General features: G+C 34.6%; 1 protein-coding gene across 1 annotated transcript in view; it reads left to right on the top strand.

The window, feature by feature from the left end:
- Positions 1 to 19,899, top strand: part of LOC145266327 (uncharacterized) — a 231,629-nt gene extending 211,730 nt beyond the window's left edge. Inside the window, exons 35-38 of the mRNA XM_080121913.1 lie at positions 1,941 to 2,083; positions 5,658 to 5,755; positions 15,454 to 15,598; positions 19,561 to 19,899. Coding sequence (XP_079978039.1) covers positions 1,941 to 2,083; positions 5,658 to 5,755; positions 15,454 to 15,598; positions 19,561 to 19,655 — 481 coding nt within the window. The 3' untranslated portion in view covers positions 19,656 to 19,899. The remainder of the gene's footprint in view (positions 1 to 1,940; positions 2,084 to 5,657; positions 5,756 to 15,453; positions 15,599 to 19,560) is intronic.
- Positions 19,900 to 24,310: the final 4,411 nt, after the last annotated feature.

Genomic DNA, 24,310 nt, shown 5'->3' with positions numbered 1-24,310 from the left:
GAGTTGCACCATAAGATGTCTGCTTCTCATGGAGGTCGAGTACCTCCAACAGTCACTTAAAGCAAACAAGGGTATTTTCCAAAAGCGACTCCGCCAAATGAAGAATCAGTGATGGGCTAAACTCGCCAACCAAATCCAGATGACTTTTGATTGTAAAGACCTCAAACGCATGTACCATTTGCTTAAAAAAGCTTTTGGTCCTCAAACACTATCTACATCTCCCCTACTCTTAAGTGATGGAATTGCCCTTATAAAGGATCCTAACAAGATTCTCCTTTGTTGGACCAAGCATTATTCTGATCTCTTTGACAACCCCTCTAATGTTGATGAGGACGTCATCAATGAATTTTTATCACAACAGAAGCTTATCCATGAAATGTCTGTGTTCCCATCTGAGAATGAAATTAGAGATGCAATCAAGGAAGTGAACGTTGGGAGGGCTCCAGGGCTTGATGATATTCCTGTAGAAGTCCTCTTACATGGGGTGATAAACTTGTTCATGAAATTCTTCATCTTATCACTGATGTCTGGAGGGGTGTTCCCGTCCATCAGGATTGGGTTGATGCAATTCAATTATCACTGTACAAGGGAAAGGGGCCCAGGACCGACTGTGGAAGTTATCGTGGGATAAGTTTCTTGGAAGCAGTTGGCAAAGTATTTTCCAGAGTTCTACTTAATAGATTGTTAAAGTATATTTGTCCATCCGTCATTCCAGAAAGCCAAATGGACATGATCTTCTCTGCTCGGCAGGAGAAATGTACTGAATACCGTGTTCCACTTTATCAGGTTTTTGTTAATTTGACTAAGGCTTTTGATACGGTGAACAGAAGTGCCCTATAGATTATTCTGAGGAAGTTGGAATGCTCACCTCATTTTCTACGATTACTCAGGGAGCTCCACACTAAAAAAAAAAACCTAACCTAGATTTAAAACAGGTCAAGAAACTAGATATCCAGGCTAAATAGAGCACGCACAAAGGAACAGGTCAACCAGAGGTCAAATAGGCCTTTGTCCGATAAGTGCATGCTCATTGGCTGATAGGAATGGTGTGGTGGATACTAGAAAGCTGATTGGCTAACTAAAATCTCAATAGAAGATGCGTATATAAAAACGACAAACAACCACAAAATTCGCGCATAAGCCTGAAGAGTCCTAGAGTGGATGAAACGCGGAATATTCAGTGTAGCTTAATCGCCATATATATTTTATAACTTACTATATATATAGATATATATATATAGTAAGTTATAAAATATATATATATATATATATATATATATATATATATATAATTAAGAACAAGTAGTTAATAAAACATGTTAAAAAAACACTTTGAAAAAGAGTTAAAAGAGGAAGCACAAAATAAGTGGATAGTCCTTAATCCGCAGAGTTTCGAAGAAATACTTTCCTTCTCATCAGAGGGTATGGATTAGCAAAATGCGGTATCGGATTTTGCTTGCAAAAGCATTTAATGAAACTACAGGTAAGTCATAGATCTTACTTGGTAACAAATAGTGAAGCAGAAGGAATAGGGGGAAGAAAAAGGTGATTTCATATTTATTTATATTTATATATATAATTATAATTTATATATATATTATTATATATATATAATTATATATATAATTATATATATATATACATAAATATATATATATATATATATATATATATATATATATTTAAATAAGGGAGTAGTCACCAACAATGTGTATTTTTTAACATTATTTTATTATTCCGTGTCTTGGTTTTTCATTGAGAATTATGTTTGGATCATTGTAATAATGTTTTTAAGTCATTGAAAGCGAATTCCAACAAAGCAGAAAATGAAAAAGTGTATCAATTTTAGTTCTTTGCTTTTTTTTACTGTTAGTTAGATTAACTTTCAGATTCTGCTATAAAATCACTTAATAATATTTAATTATTTCTGTTCTTTCCAGAAATGCAGCCAGTCAAATTGGTTCTCTGACAATTTGTTCCGAAGCTCAGTTCACAGCGTGGGCCACAAAAGCTCTACAAGAATATGGTGACGATGTGACTAAGTGGGGCCTGGCAGAGATTTCCAGCATCGGATCAGTAATTAGTAAGTATTTTGGGTTTTAATTTAAAAATGAATTGTACCAAAATCGAAATCTGATGCGGTCGACCTAAAAATTTAGTTAAAGTATATTTAGTTTGATAATTTATTAAATACATAAAACATATCCTAAAAACTTTACAGTCCCAACATATTTTATATAAACAACTTATTTTATATATAAACAACTTATTTTATATAAAAACTACATATTTTATATAAAACTACATATTTTATATAAACCACATACGTTATACAAAATTACATATTTATATAAAAAATTACATATTTTATATAAAAAAGTACGTATTTTATATAAAAAATTTATATTAAAAAATTACATATTCATACAAACAACATATATATATATTATATACAAAATTACATATATATATATTATATACAAAATTACAAATTTTATACAAAACTACATGGTTTTTAAAAAAATGTGATATTTTATACAAAGCTACAAATGTTATACAAAACTACACATTTTATATAAAACTACATTACTACATAAATACTACATATTTTCTACAAAATTACATTTTTATACAAAAATATAAGAGATTACATGTTTTATACTAACAACATTATTATGTACAAAACTGCGTATTTTATACAAAAATACATTTTTTATAACAAAACTACATATTTTATATAAAAGAAATACATATTTTATACAAACCTGCATATTTTATACAAAATTACATATTTCATACAAAATTATATTTTTTATACAAAATTACATATTTTATCCAAAATAATATCTCTTCTATTCTATCTATATAAATAAAATTAACTCATTTTTTCGCGTCGGATTTTGACCTTAATAGGATTAAAAATCAAGATATTTCATGCAAATATAATATGCACAAACGGCAGAACAATATCTGAGGTCTGTTATAGGCTTATTATTTCTCAAATTCCTCGATAATCTTAGATTTCTATACTTTTTCTGCTGAGAAGTCACGGCCAAAATCGGTTAAGATCAATGGAAGTGGTAAAATATTTTCTCTCTAATAAATTCCTCCTCCCCCTGCCACCACTTAACACCGTTTGGGGATCGTTCACAAGGAACAGTTGAGAAGAGAACACCGGTTTGGCTTCGTAGTTCTTTCATGTGAAGTTATTTAAAATCACTAAACTAAGCTGCAGTGCTCTGTGGCGTAGTGGTTAGCGTGCTGGACAATTCACATTATATTTTCACGTTCACGCCGACCTACCGTAGTCGTTTTTTTTTTTTTTTTTTTCCTAAACAACTGGAATGGACTTTTCTTTGTGGCCGAACTGTTAACGTTGCAGATGTTTTTTTTTGTTTTTTTTTCACACTTTATTTTCCTACTTTTACTCATGACTCCGGGTTTGATCCTTCCTACTTACCTACCATAACATTTTTTAAAACTCCCCCCCCCGTCCCGGAAACAAACACTCGGGCAACGCCGGGTACCCCCGATAGTATTTTATAAATTCTATATATTTTATAGAAAATTACATATTTCATGGAAAATTTAATATTTTATACAAAACTACATATTTTCAACCAAATTACGTATGTAATACAAAATTACATATTTGTATACAAAGCTAAATATTTTATACAAACATATTAAATACAAAATTACATATTTGATACGAAAGAAAACTTCATATTTTATACAAAATAACATGATTGATACAAAAATATTTTATACAAAACTACATATTTTATACAAAATTACATATTTTATACAAAATTACATATTTCATAAAAAACTGCATATTTTATACAAAATTATATATTTTACTCAAAATTTCATATTTTATTCAAAATTGCATATTTTATACACTATAACATATTTTATTCAAAATTTCATATTTTATTCAAAACTGTATATTTCATATAAAAATATATATTTTATATAAAGAAATTACGTATTATAAATAAACCACATAATTTATACACAAAACTACATATTTATACAAAACTGCATATTTTATACAAAATTGCATATTTATACAAAATAACATATATTATACAAAATAACATATTTTATACAAAATTATACATTTTATACAAAATTACATATTTTATATAAATTATATATTTTATGCAAATAACATATTTTATACAAAATTACATATTTTATACAAAATTACATATTTTATATAAAATTACATATTTTATATAAAATGATATATTTTATACAAAATTACATATTTTATATAAATTATATATGTTATACAAAATTACATATTTTATACAAAATAACATATTTTATACAAAATTACATATTTTATACAAAATAACACATTTTATACAAACCAACATATTTTATACAAAATAACATATTTTATACAAAAGTATACATTTTATACAAAATTACATATTTCATACAAAATAACATATTTTATACAAAATAACATATTTTATACAAAATAACATATTTTATACAAAATTACATATTTTATACAAAATTACATATTTTATACAAAATAACACATTTTATACAAAATTGCATATTTTATACAAAATTACATATTTTATACAAAATTACACATTTTATACAAAATAAAGTAGTTTATACAAAATAACATATTTTATACAAAATAATACATTTTAAGCAAAATTACATATTTTATACAAAATAACACATTTTATACAAAATTACATATTTTATACAAAATTACATATTTTATTCAAAGATACATATTTTGTACAAAATTACATATTTTATACAAAACTACATATTTGTATGACCTACATACTTGTAAAAGACAGCATATTTTATAAAAACTATATATTTTATACAAAATTACATGTTTTATATCAACCATACAAGGTGGAACGATAAAAGTGTCGCCCTAAATAAAACAACACTACAACTTTATTTTTAAACTTTTATTGAAAAAATCAATTCAGGTAAGTTGATAATGTAGTAGAGCTGTCATCTGTTTTATGTAGCCGCCTTCAGCTTCAATCATTGTTCCGATATGGGTCCAGAACTGGGCGCATGTCTTTTTCACAAGCGCCGACATGAGCTTGGTGAGTACTCGGTTGATGGCGGCAATCATGCTTACTTTGGGGTCATGGAGTTTATGTTGGTGATGTTTTCAACGTATGACCAAATGAAGTAGTTCATAGGGATCAAGTCGGGGAGAAAGGGGTGGCTAATGAGAGAAGGGTATAAAGTTGTACGACTGATGTAGCCAAGCCTGGGTCTGAAGAATCCACGAAATACAAAGAACACTTTTACTTTGTAATTAAATGACAAATATAAGCAAATACTTTTCGAATTTGATGCTAATTTAAAAAGCTCATCTGTGAAACTCTCTTCCGATTGCCTGCTTTCCAGCTGACTACAATCTGATTGCCTTCAAGTCCAATGTAAACAAGTTCTTGATGAATCGGCCCTCTAAATAATCCAATTTACAAAATTCCCACTACTTATGTTTACTACGCTATAATCACATTGACTAATGTATACCCATTAACCCTTATCCTCGAGTGGCCTCCTGGCCTTGATAAGTGATGATTCCTGTGTTAAAAAAAAAAATAAATAAATACTTTAAAAAAAAATTTATGATCAACTTTTTTTAGACGGATTCTCGACTGAAGATCTACAGAAGTTGAATCAGCAACAAATTTCAGCAATCGCAGAAACAACAATAACGAAAATCCTCCCAACAAAAATGGCGGTGAGTATAAAGCTGAACCATTGTTTCTTTTAACAAATTTTTAACTTGGAAATTATGAAATATCTTTTAATAAAAACGATCTGTCAAAAAAAGTTACATAGCTCAGAACCTTTAAACTTTAATTAGCCAAGCCTTGACTTGGTCAGAGGAGCTAGGCTTCAATCTGCTAAAATTTGATTCGGTCAGAATATTTAAGCTTCAATCTGCAAAGCCTAGAATTTCTCAGAATATCAAAGCTTCAATCTGCCAAGCCTTGACTTGGTCAGATTATATAAGCTTCAATCTGCCTAGCCTTGACTTGGTCAGATTATATAAGCTTCAATCTGCTAAGAATTGATTTGGTCAGAATATCTAAGCTTCAATCTGCCTTGCCTAGACTTTCTCAAAATATCTAAGCTTCAATCTGCCTAGCCTTGACTTGGTCAGATTATATAAACTTCAATATGCCTAGCCTAGACTTTCTCAAAATATCTAAGCTTCAATCTGCCTAGCCTTGACTTGGTCGGATTATATAAACTTCAATCTGCCTAGCCTAGCCTTTCTAAAAATATCTAAGCTTCAATCTGCCTAGCCTTGACTTGATCAGATTATATAAACTTCAATCTGCCTAGCCTAGACTTTCTCAAAATATCTAAGCTTCAATCTGCCTAGCCTTGACTTGGTCAGATTATATAAACTTCAATCTGCCTTGCCTAGACTTTCTCAAAATATCTAAGCTTCAATCTGCCTAGCCTTGACTTGATCAGATTATATAAACTTCAATCTGCCTAGCCTAGACTTTCTCAAAATATCTAAGCTTCAATCTGCCTAGCCTTGACTTGGTCAGATTATATAAACTTCAATCTGCCTTGCCTAGACTTTCTCAAAATATCTAAGCTTCAATCTGCCTAGCCTTGACTTGATCAGATTATATAAACTTCAATCTGCCTAGCCTAGACTTTCTCAAAATATCTAAGCTTCAATCTGCCTAGCCTTGACTTGGTCAGATTATATAAACTTCAATCTGCCTTGCCTAGACTTTCTCAAAATATCTAAGCTTCAATCTGCCTAGCCTTGACTTGATCAGATTATATAAACTTCAATCTGCCTAGCCTAGACTTTCTCAAAATATCTAAGCTTCAATCTGCCTAGCCTTGACTTGGTCAGATTATATAAACTTCAATCTGCCTTGCCTAGACTTTCTCAAAATATCTAAGCTTCAATCTGCCTAGCCTTGACTTGATCAGATTATATAAACTTCAATCTGCCTTGCCTAGACTTTCTCAAAATATCTAAGCTTCAATCTGCCTAGCCTTGACTTGGTCAGATTATATAAACTTCAATCTGCCTTGCCTAGACTTTCTCAAAATATCTAAGCTTCAATCTGCCTAGCCTTGACTTGATCAGATTATATAAACTTCAATCTGCCTAGCCTAGACTTTCTCAAAATATCTAAGCTTCGATCTGTCAAGCCTTGACTTGGTCAGATTATATAAACTTCAATCTGCCTTGCCTAGACTTTCTCAAAATATCTAAGCTTCAATCTGTCAAGCCTTGACTTGATCAGATTATATAAACTTCAATCTGCCTTGCCTAGACTTTCTCAAAATATCTAAGCTTCAATCTGCCTAGCCTTGACTTGGTCAGATTATATAAACTTCAATATGCCTAGCCTAGACTTTCTCAAAATATCTAAGCTTCGATCTGTCAAGCCTTGTCTTGGTGAGAATATCTAAGCTTCGATCTGTCAAGCCTTGACTTGGTCAGATAATATAAACTTCAATCTGCCTAGCCTAGACTTTCTCAAAATATCTAAGCTTCGATCTGTCAAGCCTTGACTTGGTCAGATTATATAAACTTCAATCTGCTTTGCCTAGACTTTCTCAAAATATCTAAGCTTCAATCTGTCAAGCCTTGACTTGATCAGATTATATAAACTTCAATCTGCCTTGCCTAGACTTTCTCAAAATATCTTAGCTTCAATCTGCCTAGCCTTGACTTGGTCAGATTATATAAACTTCAATATGCCTAGCCTAGACTTTCTCAAAATATCTAAGCTTCAATCTGCCAAGCCTTGTCTTGGTGAGAATATCTAAGCTTCAATCTGCCTAGCCTTGACTTGGTCAGATTATATAAACTTCAATATGCCTAGCCTAGACTTTCTCAAAATATCTAAGCTTCAATCTGCCAAGCCTTGTCTTGGTGAGAATATCTAAGCTTCAATCTGCCTAGCCTTGACTTGGTCAGATTATATAAACTTCAATCTGCCTAGCCTAGACTTTATCAAAATATCTAAGCTTCAATCTGCCAAGCCTTGTCTTGGTGAGAATATCTAAGCTTCAATCTGCCAAGCCTTGACTTGGTCAGATTATATAAACTTCAATATGCCTAGCCTAGACTTTCTCAAAATATCTAAGCTTCAATCTGCCAAGCCTTGTCTTGGTGAGAATATCTAAGCTTCAATCTGCCTAGCCTTGACTTGGTGAGATTATATAAACTTCAATATGCCTAGCCTAGACTTTCTCAAAATATCTAAGCTTCAATCTGCCAAGCCTTGTCTTGGTGAGAATATCTAAGCTTCAATCTGCCTAGCCTTGACTTGGTGAGATTATATAAACTTCAATATGCCTAGCCTAGACTTTCTCAAAATATCTAAGCTTCAATCTGCCAAGCCTTGTCTTGGTGAGAATATCTAAGCTTCAATCTGCCAAGCCTTGACTTGGTGAGATTATATAAACTTCAATATGCCTAGCCTAGACTTTATCAAAATATCTAAGCTTCAATCTGCCAAGCCTTGTCTTGGTGAGAATATCTAAGCTTCAATCTGCCTAGCCTTGACTTGGTGAGATTATATAAACTTCAATATGCCTAGCCTAGACTTTCTCAAAATATCTAAGCTCCAATCTGCCAAGCCTTGTCTTGGTGAGAATATCTAAGCTTCAATCTGCCTAGCCTTGACTTGGTGAGATTATATAAACTTCAATCTGCCTAGCCTAGACTTTCTCAAAATATCTAAGCTTCAATCTGCCAAGCCTTGTCTTGGTGAGAATATCTAAGCTTCAATCTGCCTAGCCTTGACTTGGTGAGATTATATAAACTTCAATATGCCTAGCCTAGACTTTCTCAAAATATCTAAGCTTCAATCTGCCAAGCCTTGTCTTGGTGAGAATATCTAAGCTTCAATCTGCCTAGCCTTGACTTGGTCAGATTATATAAACTTCAATATGCCTAGCCTAGACTTTCTCAAAATATCTAAGCTTCAATCTGCCAAGCCTTGTCTTGGTGAGAATATCTAAGCTTCAATCTGCCTAGCCTTGACTTGGTCAGATTATATAAACTTCAATATGCCTAGCCTAGACTTTCTCAAAATATCTAAGCTTCAATCTGCCAAGCCTTGACTTGGTGAGAATATCTAAGCTTCAATCTGCCAAGCCTTGACTTGATCAGATTATATAAACTTCAATCTGCCTTGCCTAGACTTTCTCAAAATATCTTAGCTTCAATCTGCCTAGCCTTGACTTGGTCAGATTATATAAACTTCAATATGCCTAGCCTAGACTTTCTCAAAATATCTAAGCTTCAATCTGCCAAGCCTTGTCTTGGTGAGAATATCTAAGCTTCAATCTGCCTAGCCTTGACTTGGTCAGATTATATAAACTTTAATCTGCCTAGCCTAGACTTTATCAAAATATCTAAGCTTCAATCTGCCAAGCCTTGTCTTGGTGAGAATATCTAAGCTTCAATCTGCCAAGCCTTGACTTGGTCAGATTATATAAACTTCAATATGCCTAGCCTAGACTTTCTCAAAATATCTAAGCTTCAATCTGCCAAGCCTTGTCTTGGTGAGAATATCTAAGCTTCAATCTGCCTAGCCTTGACTTGGTGAGATTATATAAACTTCAATATGCCTAGCCTAGACTTTCTCAAAATATCTAAGCTTCAATCTGCCAAGCCTTGTCTTGGTGAGAATATCTAAGCTTCAATCTGCCTAGCCTTGACTTGGTCAGATTATATAAACTTCAATATGCCTAGCCTAGACTTTCTCAAAATATCTAAGCTTCAATCTGCCAAGCCTTGACTTGGTGAGAATATCTAAGCTTCAATCTGCCAAGCCTTGACTTGGTCAGATTATATAAACTTCAATATGCCTAGCCTAGACTTTCTCAAAATATCTAAGCTTCAATCTGCCAAGCCTTGTCTTGGTGAGAATATCTAAGCTTCAATCTGCCTAGCCTTGACTTGGTGAGATTATATAAACTTCAATCTGCCTAGCCTAGACTTTCTCAAAATATCTAAGCTTCAATCTGCCAAGCCTTGTCTTGGTGAGAATATCTAAGCTTCAATCTGCCAAGCCTTGACTTGGTCAGATTATATAAACTTCAATATGCCTAGCCTAGACTTTCTCAAAATATCTAAGCTTCAATCTGCCAAGCCTTGTCTTGGTGAGAATATCTAAGCTTCAATCTGCCTAGCCTTGACTTGGTCAGATTATATAAACTTCAATATGCCTAGCCTAGACTTTCTCAAAATATCTAAGCTTCAATCTGCCAAGCCTTGTCTTGGTGAGAATATCTAAGCTTCAATCTGCCTAGCCTTGACTTGGTCAGATTATATAAACTTCAATATGCCTAGCCTAGACTTTCTCAAAATATCTAAGCTTCAATCTGCCAAGCCTTGACTTGGTGAGAATATCTAAGCTTCAATCTGCCAAGCCTTGACTTGGTCAGATTATATAAACTTCAATATGCCTAGCCTAGACTTTCTCAAAATATCTTAGCTTCAATCTGCCTAGCCTTGACTTGGTCAGATTATATAAACTTCAATATGCCTAGCCTAGACTTTCTCAAAATATCTAAGCTTCAATCTGCCAAGCCTTGTCTTGGTGAGAATATCTAAGCTTCAATCTGCCTAGCCTTGACTTGGTCAGATTATATAAACTTCAATATGCCTAGCCTAGACTTTCTCAAAATATCTAAGCTTCAATCTGCCAAGCCTTGTCTTGGTGAGAATATCTAAGCTTCAATCTGCCTAGCCTTGACTTGGTCAGATTATATAAACTTCAATATGCCTAGCCTAGACTTTCTCAAAATATCTAAGCTTCAATCTGCCAAGCCTTGACTTGGTGAGAATATCTAAGCTTCAATCTGCCAAGCCTTGACTTGATCAGATTATATAAACTTCAATCTGCCTTGCCTAGACTTTCTCAAAATATCTTAGCTTCAATCTGCCTAGCCTTGACTTGGTCAGATTATATAAACTTCAATATGCCTAGCCTAGACTTTCTCAAAATATCTAAGCTTCAATCTGCCAAGCCTTGTCTTGGTGAGAATATCTAAGCTTCAATCTGCCTAGCCTTGACTTGGTCAGATTATATAAACTTCAATATGCCTAGCCTAGACTTTCTCAAAATATCTAAGCTTCAATCTGCCAAGCCTTGACTTGGTGAGAATATCTAAGCTTCAATCTGCCAAGCCTTGACTTGATCAGATTATATAAACTTCAATCTGCCTTGCCTAGACTTTCTCAAAATATCTAAGCTTCAATCTGCCAAGCCTTGTCTTGGTGAGAATATCTAAGCTTCAATCTGCCTAGCTTTGACTTGGTCAGATTATATAAACTTCAATCTGCCTAGCCTAGACTTTATCAAAATATCTAAGCTTCAATCTGCCAAGCCTTGTCTTGGTGAGAATATCTAAGCTTCAATCTGCCAAGCCTTGACTTGGTCAGATTATATAAACTTCAATATGCCTAGCCTAGACTTTCTCAAAATATCTAAGCTTCAATCTGCCAAGCCTTGTCTTGGTGAGAATATCTAAGCTTCAATCTGCCTAGCCTTGACTTGGTGAGATTATATAAACTTCAATATGCCTAGCCTAGACTTTCTCAAAATATCTAAGCTTCAATCTGCCAAGCCTTGTCTTGGTGAGAATATCTAAGCTTCAATCTGCCTAGCCTTGACTTGGTGAGATTATATAAACTTCAATCTGCCTAGCCTAGACTTTCTCAAAATATCTAAGCTTCAATCTGCCAAGCCTTGTCTTGGTGAGAATATCTAAGCTTCAATCTGCCAAGCCTTGACTTGGTGAGATTATATAAACTTCAATATGCCTAGCCTAGACTTTATCAAAATATCTAAGCTTCAATCTGCCAAGCCTTGTCTTGGTGAGAATATCTAAGCTTCAATCTGCCTAGCCTTGACTTGGTCAGATTATATAAACTTCAATATGCCTAGCCTAGACTTTCTCAAAATATCTAAGCTTCAATCTGCCAAGCCTTGTCTTGGTGAGAATATCTAAGCTTCAATCTGCCTAGCCTTGACTTGGTGAGATTATATAAACTTCAATATGCCTAGCCTAGACTTTCTCAAAATATCTAAGCTTCAATCTGCCAAGCCTTGTCTTGGTGAGAATATCTAAGCTTCAATCTGCCTAGCCTTGACTTGGTGAGATTATATAAACTTCAATATGCCTAGCCTAGACTTTCTCAAAATATCTAAGCTTCAATCTGCCAAGCCTTGTCTTGGTGAGAATATCTAAGCTTCAATCTGCCTAGCCTTGACTTGGTGAGATTATATAAACTTCAATCTGCCTAGCCTAGACTTTCTCAAAATATCTAAGCTTCAATCTGCCAAGCCTTGTCTTGGTGAGAATATCTAAGCTTCAATCTGCCTAGCCTTGACTTGGTGAGATTATATAAACTTCAATATGCCTAGCCTAGACTTTATCAAAATATCTAAGCTTCAATCTGCCAAGCCTTGTCTTGGTGAGAATATCTAAGCTTCAATCTGCCTAGCCTTGACTTGGTGAGATTATATAAACTTCAATATGCCTAGCCTAGACTTTCTCAAAATATCTAAGCTTCAATCTGCCAAGTCTTGTCTTGGTGAGAATATCTAAGCTTCAATCTGCCTAGCCTTGACTTGGTCAGATTATATAAACTTCAATCTGCCTAGCCTAGACTTTATCAAAATATCTAAGCTTCAATCTGCCAAGCCTTGTCTTGGTGAGAATATCTAAGCTTCAATCTGCCTAGCCTTGACTTGGTCAGATTATATAAACTTCAATATGCCTAGCCTAGACTTTCTCAAAATATCTAAGCTTCAATCTGCCAAGCCTTGTCTTGGTGAGAATATCTAAGCTTCAATCTGCCTAGCCTTGACTTGGTGAGATTATATAAACTTCAATATGCCTAGCCTAGACTTTCTCAAAATATCTAAGCTTCAATCTGCCAAGCCTTGTCTTGGTGAGAATATCTAAGCTTCAATCTGCCAAGCCTTGACTTGGTGAGATTATATAAACTTCAATATGCCTAGCCTAGACTTTATCAAAATATCTAAGCTTCAATCTGCCAAGCCTTGTCTTGGTGAGAATATCTAAGCTTCAATCTGCCTAGCCTTGACTTGGTGAGATTATATAAACTTCAATATGCCTAGCCTAGACTTTCTCAAAATATCTAAGCTTCAATCTGCCAAGCCTTGTCTTGGTGAGAATATCTAAGCTTCAATCTGCCTAGCCTTGACTTGGTGAGATTATATAAACTTCAATATGCCTAGCCTAGACTTTCTCAAAATATCTAAGCTTCAATCTGCCAAGCCTTGTCTTGGTGAGAATATCTAAGCTTCAATCTGCCTAGCCTTGACTTGGTGAGATTATATAAACTTCAATATGCCTAGCCTAGACTTTCTCAAAATATCTAAGCTTCAATCTGCCAAGCCTTGTCTTGGTGAGAATATCTAAGCTTCAATCTGCCTAGCCTTGACTTGGTGAGATTATATAAACTTCAATCTGCCTAGCCTAGACTTTCTCAAAATATCTAAGCTTCAATCTGCCAAGCCTTGTCTTGGTGAGAATATCTAAGCTTCAATCTGCCTAGCCTTGACTTGGTGAGATTATATAAACTTCAATATGCCTAGCCTAGACTTTCTCAAAATATCTAAGCTTCAATCTGCCAAGCCTTGTCTTGGTGAGAATATCTAAGCTTCAATCTGCCTAGCCTTGACTTGGTGAGATTATATAAACTTCAATATGCCTAGCCTAGACTTTCTCAAAATATCTAAGCTTCAATCTGCCAAGTCTTGTCTTGGTGAGAATATCTAAGCTTCAATCTGCCTAGCCTTGACTTGGTCAGATTATATAAACTTCAATCTGCCTAGCCTAGACTTTATCAAAATATCTAAGCTTCAATCTGCCAAGCCTTGTCTTGGTGAGAATATCTAAGCTTCAATCTGCCTAGCCTTGACTTGGTCAGATTATATAAACTTCAATATGCCTAGCCTAGACTTTCTCAAAATATCTAAGCTTCAATCTGCCAAGCCTTGTCTTGGTGAGAATATCTAAGCTTCAATCTGCCTAGCCTTGACTTGGTCAGATTATATAAACTTCAATATGCCTAGCCTAGACTTTCTCAAAATATCTAAGCTTCAATCTGCCAAGCCTTGACTTGATCAGATTATATAAACTTCAATCTGCCTTGCCTAGACTTTCTCAAAATATCTTAGCTTCAATCTGCCTAGCCTTGACTTGGTCAGATTATATAAACTTCAATATGCCTAGCCTAGACTTTCTCAAAATATCTAAGCTTCAATCTGCCTAGCCTTGACTTGGTCAGATTATATAAACTTCAATATGCCTAGCCTAGACTTTCTCAAAATATCTAAGCTTCAATCTGCCAAGCCTTGACTTGGTCAGATTATATAAACTTCAATATGCCTAGCCTAGACTTTCTCAAAATATCTAAGCTTCAATCTGCCAAGCCTTGACTTGATCAGATTATATAAACTTCAATCTGCCTTGCCTAGACTTTCTCAAAATATCTTAGCTTCAATCTGCCTAGCCTTGACTTGGTCAGATTATATAAACTTCAATCTGCCTAGCCTAGACTTTATCAAAATATCTAAGCTTCAATCTGCCAAGCCTTGTCTTGGTGAGAATATCTAAGCTTCAATCTGCCTAGCCTTGACTTGGTCAGATTATATAAACTTCAATATGCCTAGCCTAGACTTTCTCAAAATATCTAAGCTTCAATCTGCCAAGCCTTGTCTTGGTGAGAATATCTAAGCTTCAATCTGCCAAGCCTTGACTTGGTCAGATTATATAAACTTCAATATGCCTAGCCTAGACTTTCTCAAAATATCTAAGCTTCAATCTGCCAAGCCTTGACTTGATCAGATTATATAAACTTCAATCTGCCTTGCCTAGACTTTCTCAAAATATCTTAGCTTCAATCTGCCTAGCCTTGACTTGGTCAGATTATATAAACTTCAATATGCCTAGCCTAGACTTTCTCAAAATATCTAAGCTTCAATCTGCCAAGCCTTGTCTTGGTGAGAATATCTAAGCTTCAATCGGCCTAGCCTTGACTTGGTGAGATTATATAAACTTCAATATGCCTAGCCTAGACTTTCTCAAAATATCTTAGCTTCAATCTGCCTAGCCTTGACTTGGTCAGATTATATAAACTTCAATCTGCCTTGCCTAGACTTTCTCAAAATATCTTAGCTTCAATCTGCCTAGCCTTGACTTGGTCAGATTATATAAACTTCAATATGCCTAGCCTAGACTTTCTCAAAATATCTAAGCTTCAATCTGCCAAGCCTTGACTTAAATCGAAAAAATATATAACAAATCTTTTGTAGCAAAAAATGCATCTCACTTAAAAGATTTGAGTTGTTCTTTTTCTCTATTCATCCTAACCCGTTTTCTTTCTCTTCTTTTTAACAGAGTCTGCATCCAACACAGATTGGTTACTTGACGACATCCCAAGCCCAAGTGGTGACACCGGCACAGCTGGCAAAAATGACAGACGAGCAGAAAAATATTTTGATGAAAAAGAAGGTCGGATACGAGACAACGCCTAATAGTGGAGGTAACTACATCACATTCTTATTAAATACTGTTGTGTGGTGGGAAGGGGGGGGGGTAGAGCTGAGGTGTATATATTCTCGTGTATATATATATTCTTGTGTATGTGTGTCTATGTAATTGTTACTTGGCCGTGACCGTCTGTCTTGTATGTGTGCACACATGTGTCTACAATCGCGCGTGTGTGTGTGCGTGTGTGTGCGTGTGTGTGTGTGCGTGCGTGTGTGTGTGTGTGTGTGTGTGTGACATATAAGAACATCTTAAGACACGTACCTTTCTCTTATTCTTGGTCAGTGCCCCCTCATGACGATTCATGCTTGCTCTCCAAAAACACGACTTCATTTTATTGTTTAGAGAATTGTTTATTTGGATTCCATCATTAAAAGGGAGGCTGCATCGCTGAAGTGATTCAGATTTTTTTTTTCTTATTTTTTCGTTTTCTTATCTGGAATCAAGATTGACTACAATCTGATTGTATTCAAGTCCAACGTAAACAAGTTCTTGATGAGCCGTTCCACTTAAGTTAACAAATTTACCAAATTTCCATTACTAACAATTACTATATTGTTCAATTGACTACTGTACACTCTTAACCCTTATCCTCGAGTGGTCTCTGGGCCTTAATAAATGGTGATGCCTATGTAAAATAAAAAAGATTCTACTCTTGATTCAAGAAATCTTTGCAATTCTCTGTTAACTCTAAACTGTAGACTGTCAAACTGTCTATAAAACGCATGTGCGCTCTCTTTTTTATTTTTTATTTTATTTTTTTTTTTTCTTATTTTACTTCTTTTTTTTTTACCATTCCTCGTTTCCTCCCTCGAAATTGATTTTTGACACACGAGTCATAACAGCAAATGACTTCTTACAGGTCATCATCGGGACAAGGCTAAAAAGGGAATAGAATTGTAAACGAATTGAAAATTAGCGCATTCTTTTTGGTGACAAGGCTTCCATCATAGAGGATTGCACTCAATCCTCCAAAGTTACACGTGCGCGAATGTATCTGATTGTGTTATATGCTTAGGTGCTACTGTTCATTTGTGGCGGGCATGAAATGAGGTGTATATATTCTTATGCCTGTATAATCTATTGTTACATATAGGGGTTTCATTAAAAGAGAGTCTTAGAGTCTTATTAGAGTGTTTGTCTTGAGAGAGAGTCTTATTATATGGCTTGTTGTATCTTAGAGAGATCATTTAAGAGGAATGTTTAAAGACTCGGAGAGAGATTGTTCATTTTATGATTCTTATATATTAAATGTTCATTCCTTAGATGTGTAGAAGAAGAAAGCTCTTTGAGTGATGAGATAGTGTTCACTGTTCAGACATTGTGTAGACATGATGTAGATTCTCATTGTGGATATGAGAAGTCGAGATGTGTATGAAAAGACATTTTATAACACAAATATATAATACAATTTCGCTTTACCTTTTTGTAAGAATCATAAGACAAGACAACGTTTTTATAAAACACATGATGGTTTATTTCGTCACAACTGGCCGTTGTTTCCATCATCAAGAATTCATTCAAAGTTTCACATTTTTTTCTTGAAGTGACGTCTCGTTTCCTAGACGACTGACTGTCTCTCTCCCAGTTTTTTTTCTGACTAAAGTTTTTTCTCTATCACTAGAACTTTCTATTTTCCGTGACGTCATACACATGTTAAAACATGTGCCTTCTTTCACGTGTTCTGGACATACATGTCCAAAACTTTTCCTATACTCAGTAACCTATTTTTCCAATATGTTAAAAACATTATCTTATAAGCTGCATTCTTTCAATTTAAAATTTCATAACAAACTTGACAGTTCACATTCTTTTTCTTGAAATATTTTATCTATATTCTAAACAATGGTTTGTTTTACATTTTTAAATTCTCACACGTGATCTATTTCTAAACCTAAATTACGAGGTTCGAATTTCGTCTATTGCTATTTCATTTTCTTTTAACTAATCTCTCTATTTTTATACTTACATGAAAAGGGGACAGCCCTTATCATGTAACACTATATGATTGTGACATGGCTTTGACCGGCTGTCTTTTGTATGTGCAACAATCGTGCGTGTGTGTGTGCATGCGTGCGTGTGTGTGTGTGTGTCACATATAAAAACATCTTAAGACACATAGCTTTGTCTTGTTCTTGGACGATGCCCCCTCATGACGATTCATGTCCGCTTTCCAAAAACACGACTTGATTTTATTGTTTGGAGAAACCTCTATTTGGACACCATCACTGAATCGCTTCAGATCTTTTTATTTTCTCTCTTTTTTTTTTTTTGTTTTCTCATCTTAAACCAAGATTCTAATCTTACTCCAAAAATCTCTGCGATTCTCCGTTAACTCTAGACTGTAGACTGTCGAACTGTAGACTGTAGAACCATCTAGAAAACGCATGTGCGTCCCTATTTATTATATTTTGGGGATGAGGTGTGTGTGGGTGATCTCTGACTGGATGCATCTGCAAGCCAACACGTTCACAGAACCTCAGAGCGATGACGTTGGGTTTGTGAATGCTCTGACAAACTGCAAGCACTTGTACCCCCTCGACGTAAATACCCCCGATAAACCCGACAAGCAGCAAAATCCCACCCCTTCACGGTTGAGATCCCTAGATGTAAGAGAGCTTTCTACTACAGTAGTTTCTTCCCTAGAACGGCTGGACTTTGGAATTCCCTTCCAAGTTCCTGCTTCTCCAACTGTACTGATATGGAGAAGTTCAAGTGTAACATGAACCGATATCTTGCTGCCCAACTCCCTACATAGTACCCCTGTAGCTTATGTCCCTGATAGTAGCCCCCTGCATCAAAGTGACGATGTGCCTGGTTTGGGGTGAAAATATAAAAAAAAAAAAGACGGTCGAGTTTCACTCCTGTCTTGAGGAAGATGCTGGTCTAGCCGCACTGATAAACTGTGATACAGCGAAACAGTACTGTATTTGGATGACTATAAATACTCCCTATCTTGGGTTGAGCATATTGGGTTGTGCATAGGAGGCATTATTTTGGAACGCCCCTCGTGTAATGAATGCTACATTTTAGTTTTACATTTTAAATACTAGACTCAACTTTAAAAAATCATACGAAAATATTTTAGAATGACTGTTAAATTTTTTTTTTTTTTACTCGGGAGTCACCACTTATCAAGGCCCGAAGGCCACTCGAGGATAAAGGTTAATGAATTTAAGGTGGACAATGAGGCAACAGTTTAATGATTGTTAGTGCTGGAAATTGGAAAGAATTTGTTTGCATTGGACTTGAAGGCTGCTATGTTGTGTCCAACCGGGATCAGGCTAGAATTGTCCATCTGTGGAACAGTGTTCTGGGAAAGAAGCTTTGTTCATGGAACCTGCGTTTAGATTTAGGCAAAGATAGAGAGTGGGGCTGGGAATCTATTTAGTAGTTGTAGTTAGTTGAGTGATTTTTATGAAAGTTTTGCAAGGGGGAGGGGGGGCGGGGATATAGATCGGAGTTCAGTCGAGTACTTGCCATGAAAATAATGATAAAGTGAAGACAGGCTCGCGACATCTCTTCTATGGGTATTCTTAAGGTGTTTATTTTATAAAATTAATAAATGATTAATTCCTTGTCAAAAAATTCCTTAGACAGAGGAGGTCAAATGTCATCATATTTTCTTTACTGTGTTTTGTCTTTTAATGCAATTATATAAAGGGAAGGAACTATGAATTTTTTTTTCACAGAATTATTTCCCTTACACTGACATGAGTTATGTGTGCTACCAGAGAGAGGAATAGGCTGGGCAAAGTAGAAAGAAAGAGTAGGGATATCGAAGGCTGGTGGGGGTGGGGGTGGGGGTCAGGGAGAGAGATAGAAGTTATGTTACTCTTTTTTTGTGTCCCGAGTGACGCCGGGTAGCCTTGCTATTTACAATAATCTAAAGTTACTTCTCAATATTTTACTTCTTTTCCCGCTTGTTTTTTTTTTTTTTTTTTTTTTTTTTTCCAGGAGGAACAATCGATGGGACCAACTCCGTGAAGATGCTTACGCCGTTACTAATAATTGTATCTAGAAGCTTCGTCAACTTTCTTTCAGGAGTTTGAACAGAATCAAAAATCCCAAAAAACGTATCAGCCATTTTAGGCATTAGTTTATTTTTTCTTCTTTTTTCTTCTGTTTTCTTTAAGATTTAACAAATAAAGCACAACCCGTTTAACTTTTGCTCATTTGAATGCAATTCTTGGCGTTTGTGTAGATCGGCGATCTTTTGAACCAATGCATTTTAGGCGGAAACATTATTACGCACTCATGTGTCATATCAAAATTAGTATAATTCTCCCCCACCCCTCAAAAAAAAAAAAAAAAAAGGAAAAATGATCCAGTAGATGTGCTAGACATATTTTTTAAACAAAAAGTCACCCACAATTACATTCCGTTTAAAAATGGCAGACCTTTAAGTTAAGTCAATTTAAGTCAAAGGTGATAAAGCTGTTTGTCATGCTGTCATACTGAAGTGATCGCACAACTTTTCTACATTAAAATACTTGATAATTCGATAAATTCTGTTTTTACTTGTAATTATTTTTCTGCTGGATCAGTTTTCGTAATTTGGGGAATTTATACTAATTTCGACATGGCACGTGAGTACGTAATAATGTTTTCACCTGAAATGCGTTGGCTTAAAACATCACCAATATACACAAGCACCCAATTCTAATTCCTAAATGTATTTGCCATAAAATTTTTTGAATTTTGAAAAGTGGTTTCTATCAAGATTTTTATTCGTGCTTTTATCTTTTCTGTGTTTTTCTTTTCTGTGTTTTTTTCGTTGCCATTTCGGCAGTTTTACAGTTTGAGCTTTCCTTTGGTTTTTCAGTTATGTTAGATTTCGATTCGCAGTAAGGGGAGACAATCACGAAATTTTAGGAACTTTTGAGAAATCTTTTGGAAAAAGCAAAGCAAATACAATAATACAGTAACACAATCAAAACGGAATTAATTACCAGAACATTTCTTGGATTAAATTAATTTTTTTTGGTGCTTCTTTAGATGCAGTCGACAGATCGATTTTTTTTTTTTTAATATTTCGTTTTAAGCAAAAACAATATTATGTATTTAATTGTCATGCCGAAAATAGTAATATATCCAAAAATTATGAAAAATCATCAAATAGAATGTTATTTCTAGTTAAAAGTAATTTTACAGAAAATTGGGTAAAACTGCATTTTTCTTAGATATTATAAAGTAGGAAGCTATATGCAGAGAACATAACTCCGAAACGAATATTTTGAATTGCTTGTATCATGGCCGTAATATTTGTTATCTATAGTGATAGACTTTTTCTTTTTTTTTTTTTTTTTATTAAAAACACAATATCAGTTGTTCTACTCTCTTTCCTAATCTACTCTTTCTCTTATTTCCTAATTTTGGGGGCCCTGTCGGTGGGGCATTAGAATACGCCGACTGCCCCCCTGCAGAGGGTAAAAGTCCCTCAATGGGGGTCCTGGATATGACCTTAAACTATATCCAGTGGTGAGGCCCAGCTTGTTGGCTTTGGGGAGTGTGGAGCCACCCTTTAATTACCATTGCTCCCAGGTCCACTCTGACCCGCAGTGGTAGTACCTGTTAGGGTCCCAACTATGGGTTAAATAGAAACCGACGTGAAAACAACAAATATACTCTATTAAAAAAATTTTTCTTCCAAATCTTTGGATTCGGCATTAAATAACCCGAAAAGGGTTGATATGCCGTGAAACAAAAACAACCAACCAACCTAATTTTGGGATATATTACTACTTTCGACATAACAATCAAGTGCGTACGTTTTTTAAGCAAAAGCAATATATTTTTAAAAATCGATTTGTTGACTCTATGTTAAACAATACTTTTTAGAAGGAGAGGGGACAAACAGTTTTCATAATAGTTTTTAGATAAATAAAGATTTATAAAAAAACTAGCATAGCTACCTGGTGTTGTCCGGGTGGGGAGAGGTAGTATAGTAAGACTATTGAGCAACCAATCCCTTAAAAAAAAATAAATACCCATGAGTATCCGTATGAGTGCAAAAAAAATAAGCCGCAGTAGCCAGGCTCAAACCTGGAATGCAAAAGAGGAAAAGGAGGCGGAAAAATGCAAATGCATTAGTCGTCTCACCTGCGGCGCACTTGTGACATTACGGGCCTTCAAATTAATGTCTTTTAAACCTAGACTTGCAAAAATGTCGATGCAAATACTGACCCCTCCTTGCAAAAAACAGCCGAGTGCCCCGCACAGAATTAATGTTTTTAGCCAATTTTTAGATATTTGTTATCTGAGAGATTGATCTTTCTAATGGTACCAATTTTGTCAATGTTTGTTGTGTGTGTCGAAATGTTTTTTTGTAGATGTACAAACACACACAGACGCACACTCACGTACCAACACACATTCTGCCTTTTATGCAATAGAAGATTTAAAACAATACATTAATGGAAGAATTTGTGATTTATTTATTTTTTTTAAACAGTTTTCATAATAAATAAATATTTATTAAAACAGTTTTCATAATAATATAAATAATAATAAATATTTATTTAAACAGTTTTCATAATAAATAAATATTTATTTAAACAGTTTTCATAATAAATAAATATTTCTTTTAAACAGTTTTCATAATAAATAAAAATTTCAAAATATATATATAAAAACAAACAAGATTACGCCCATATCCACAGAAAATTTCGCGATTATGCCCACTTGTCCCGAATCAAATCCTTTAAAAATGACAACAAAAGAAAGCTAAAATGTAGAATTGTGGAAATGTCACTTGAACCAAGATTTGATCTTCAAAATAATTATGTAAAAAAAAATTTCATTTTGTTGGAAATTCAAATAAAAAATTGTAACATTTCTTTTCTTGTATTTCTTCTTTTTATTTATTTATTTTTTTCTCCATTAAAATTTTGAAAAGAAACATTGGACACAACATTCATGCTATTCAATACACAAATACAGACGACATTCTGGTACTAGTGCCCTTTAATTCGCACTTGGGGTACTTTTTTAGTGCTTCTATATTATAATGACGAAAAAATATTGAGTTTCAAGTAAAACAAATGGTACCTATTTAATTTTCATGCCGCAAATAGTAACATATCCAAAAATTACAGAAAACGATGAGGTAGAAAAATAATTATTCATGAAAAAGGACATTTGTTAAAATCTAGCGATTTGAATTGGAGCATAAACAGGGGAGGTAATCAAGCTTTTAATTTCTCACAAATTCAATCAGTTATTTAAAAAAATAAAAATAAAAATTCAAACCATTAAAAAAAGTTATTCTAAAATAAATTCACAAATTATGTAGCTATGTCTATTTTGGTTTTCTGAATAAATTTTGTCTGCTTTCAATTGAGTTACTTCCCCTTTTGCGTACGTCACATGACTCAATATGTCCGACCTAGCATGTAAACTTATCAAACTCTTTTCGGAACTGTTTTTTCTTATCGGAACTGTTTTTCACGAATAATTATTTTTTCTACCTTATCGTTTTTCGCAATTTTTGGATATGTTACTATTTGTGACAAGAGAATTACGTACGTACCGTTTGTTTTACTTAAAATCCAATATCTTTTCATTGTACCTATTTACAATGCCTCTCCACAGGACAGAGTTAGACACCAGGGTCGTTTTTTTACTGTGGAGAAAAGGTACAAAAATTAAAAATTGTCTCAGTCGTGAAGGATTTCTCCTTCACCGAAAGAGAACAAGAGATGGAAGTGCAGCATCTGAAGAACAGATACTACACCTTGATCTTGTCCAAAAGGCCAAAATTGCTTTTCATTGTAGTTAAGCAGTTGTAGTCTGTAGTTTGTGTTATTCTGTCGGTTATTGATACAGCTGAGCTGGAGCTCCACTGCATCCAGGCTGTCCACTTCCTACAGAGGTCTGATCCACTAGGCGATTAAGGTTGGGACTATGGTAGCGTGGTGTTGGTGGCTGGGCAGGTATCTTTTTCAGCCAGATGTTCAAGTTTTTCTTGAAAGTGCTGCGAGATATTATCCTTATATTTCTTATTGCGACTGGAATACAGTCAAATGTTCTTATGCCACTGTATGTGAAGCTGTGGTGGATGAGAGACTTGATCCTTTGTGTAGTCCCGGGTTAGGGTTTATATATAGCAAAGGAATCACCACTTATCAAGGCCCAGAGACCACTCGAGAATAAGGGTTAAAGTCCGCTGGAATACAGGCAAACGGAAGAGAGTCTCACAGGTGTGCAGTTCTAAGAAAGAAGCTTTGTTCATGGAATCTATGTTTAGGTTTAGGCACAGATAAAGAGTGGGGGGAATTATTCATAGTGTTTGCAGCTAGATAAATGTTTCTTGTGAATGTTTGGTGAGGAGAGGGTCATAGATTGGAGCTCAGACGAGCACTTGCCATGAAAATAACAATAAAGCAAAGACAGGCTGGTAGCGTATCTTCTGTGAGAAAGAGGTTGCAGGGAAGAGAAAAGGGCATACCCCACTAGGCTACGAAGTTTATTTTGAACTCTATCAAGGCAGGATAGAGTGTTTTTAGCAGCTCCTGCCCAGATATAGCAACAGTACTCCATCCTTGGATGTACTTGGCTTTTATATAAGTAGAGAATTGCATCAGCAGTGAGATATCTACTGGATCGATATAAGGATCCCACCATTTTACCAGCGACCTTGGCAACAGATTTGATGTACGTGTTCCATTTCAGATCAGGAGTAAAGGTCAATCCCAGAAGCCTGTCA

Source organism: Euprymna scolopes, chromosome 41, assembly GCF_053919585.1.
Source record: "Euprymna scolopes isolate OS-2025 chromosome 41, ASM5391958v1, whole genome shotgun sequence".
Lineage (NCBI taxonomy): Eukaryota > Metazoa > Mollusca > Cephalopoda > Sepiida > Sepiolidae > Euprymna > Euprymna scolopes.
Note: the sequence above shows the minus strand (reverse complement) of the source record. Positions and strands in the feature narration are given on the sequence as shown.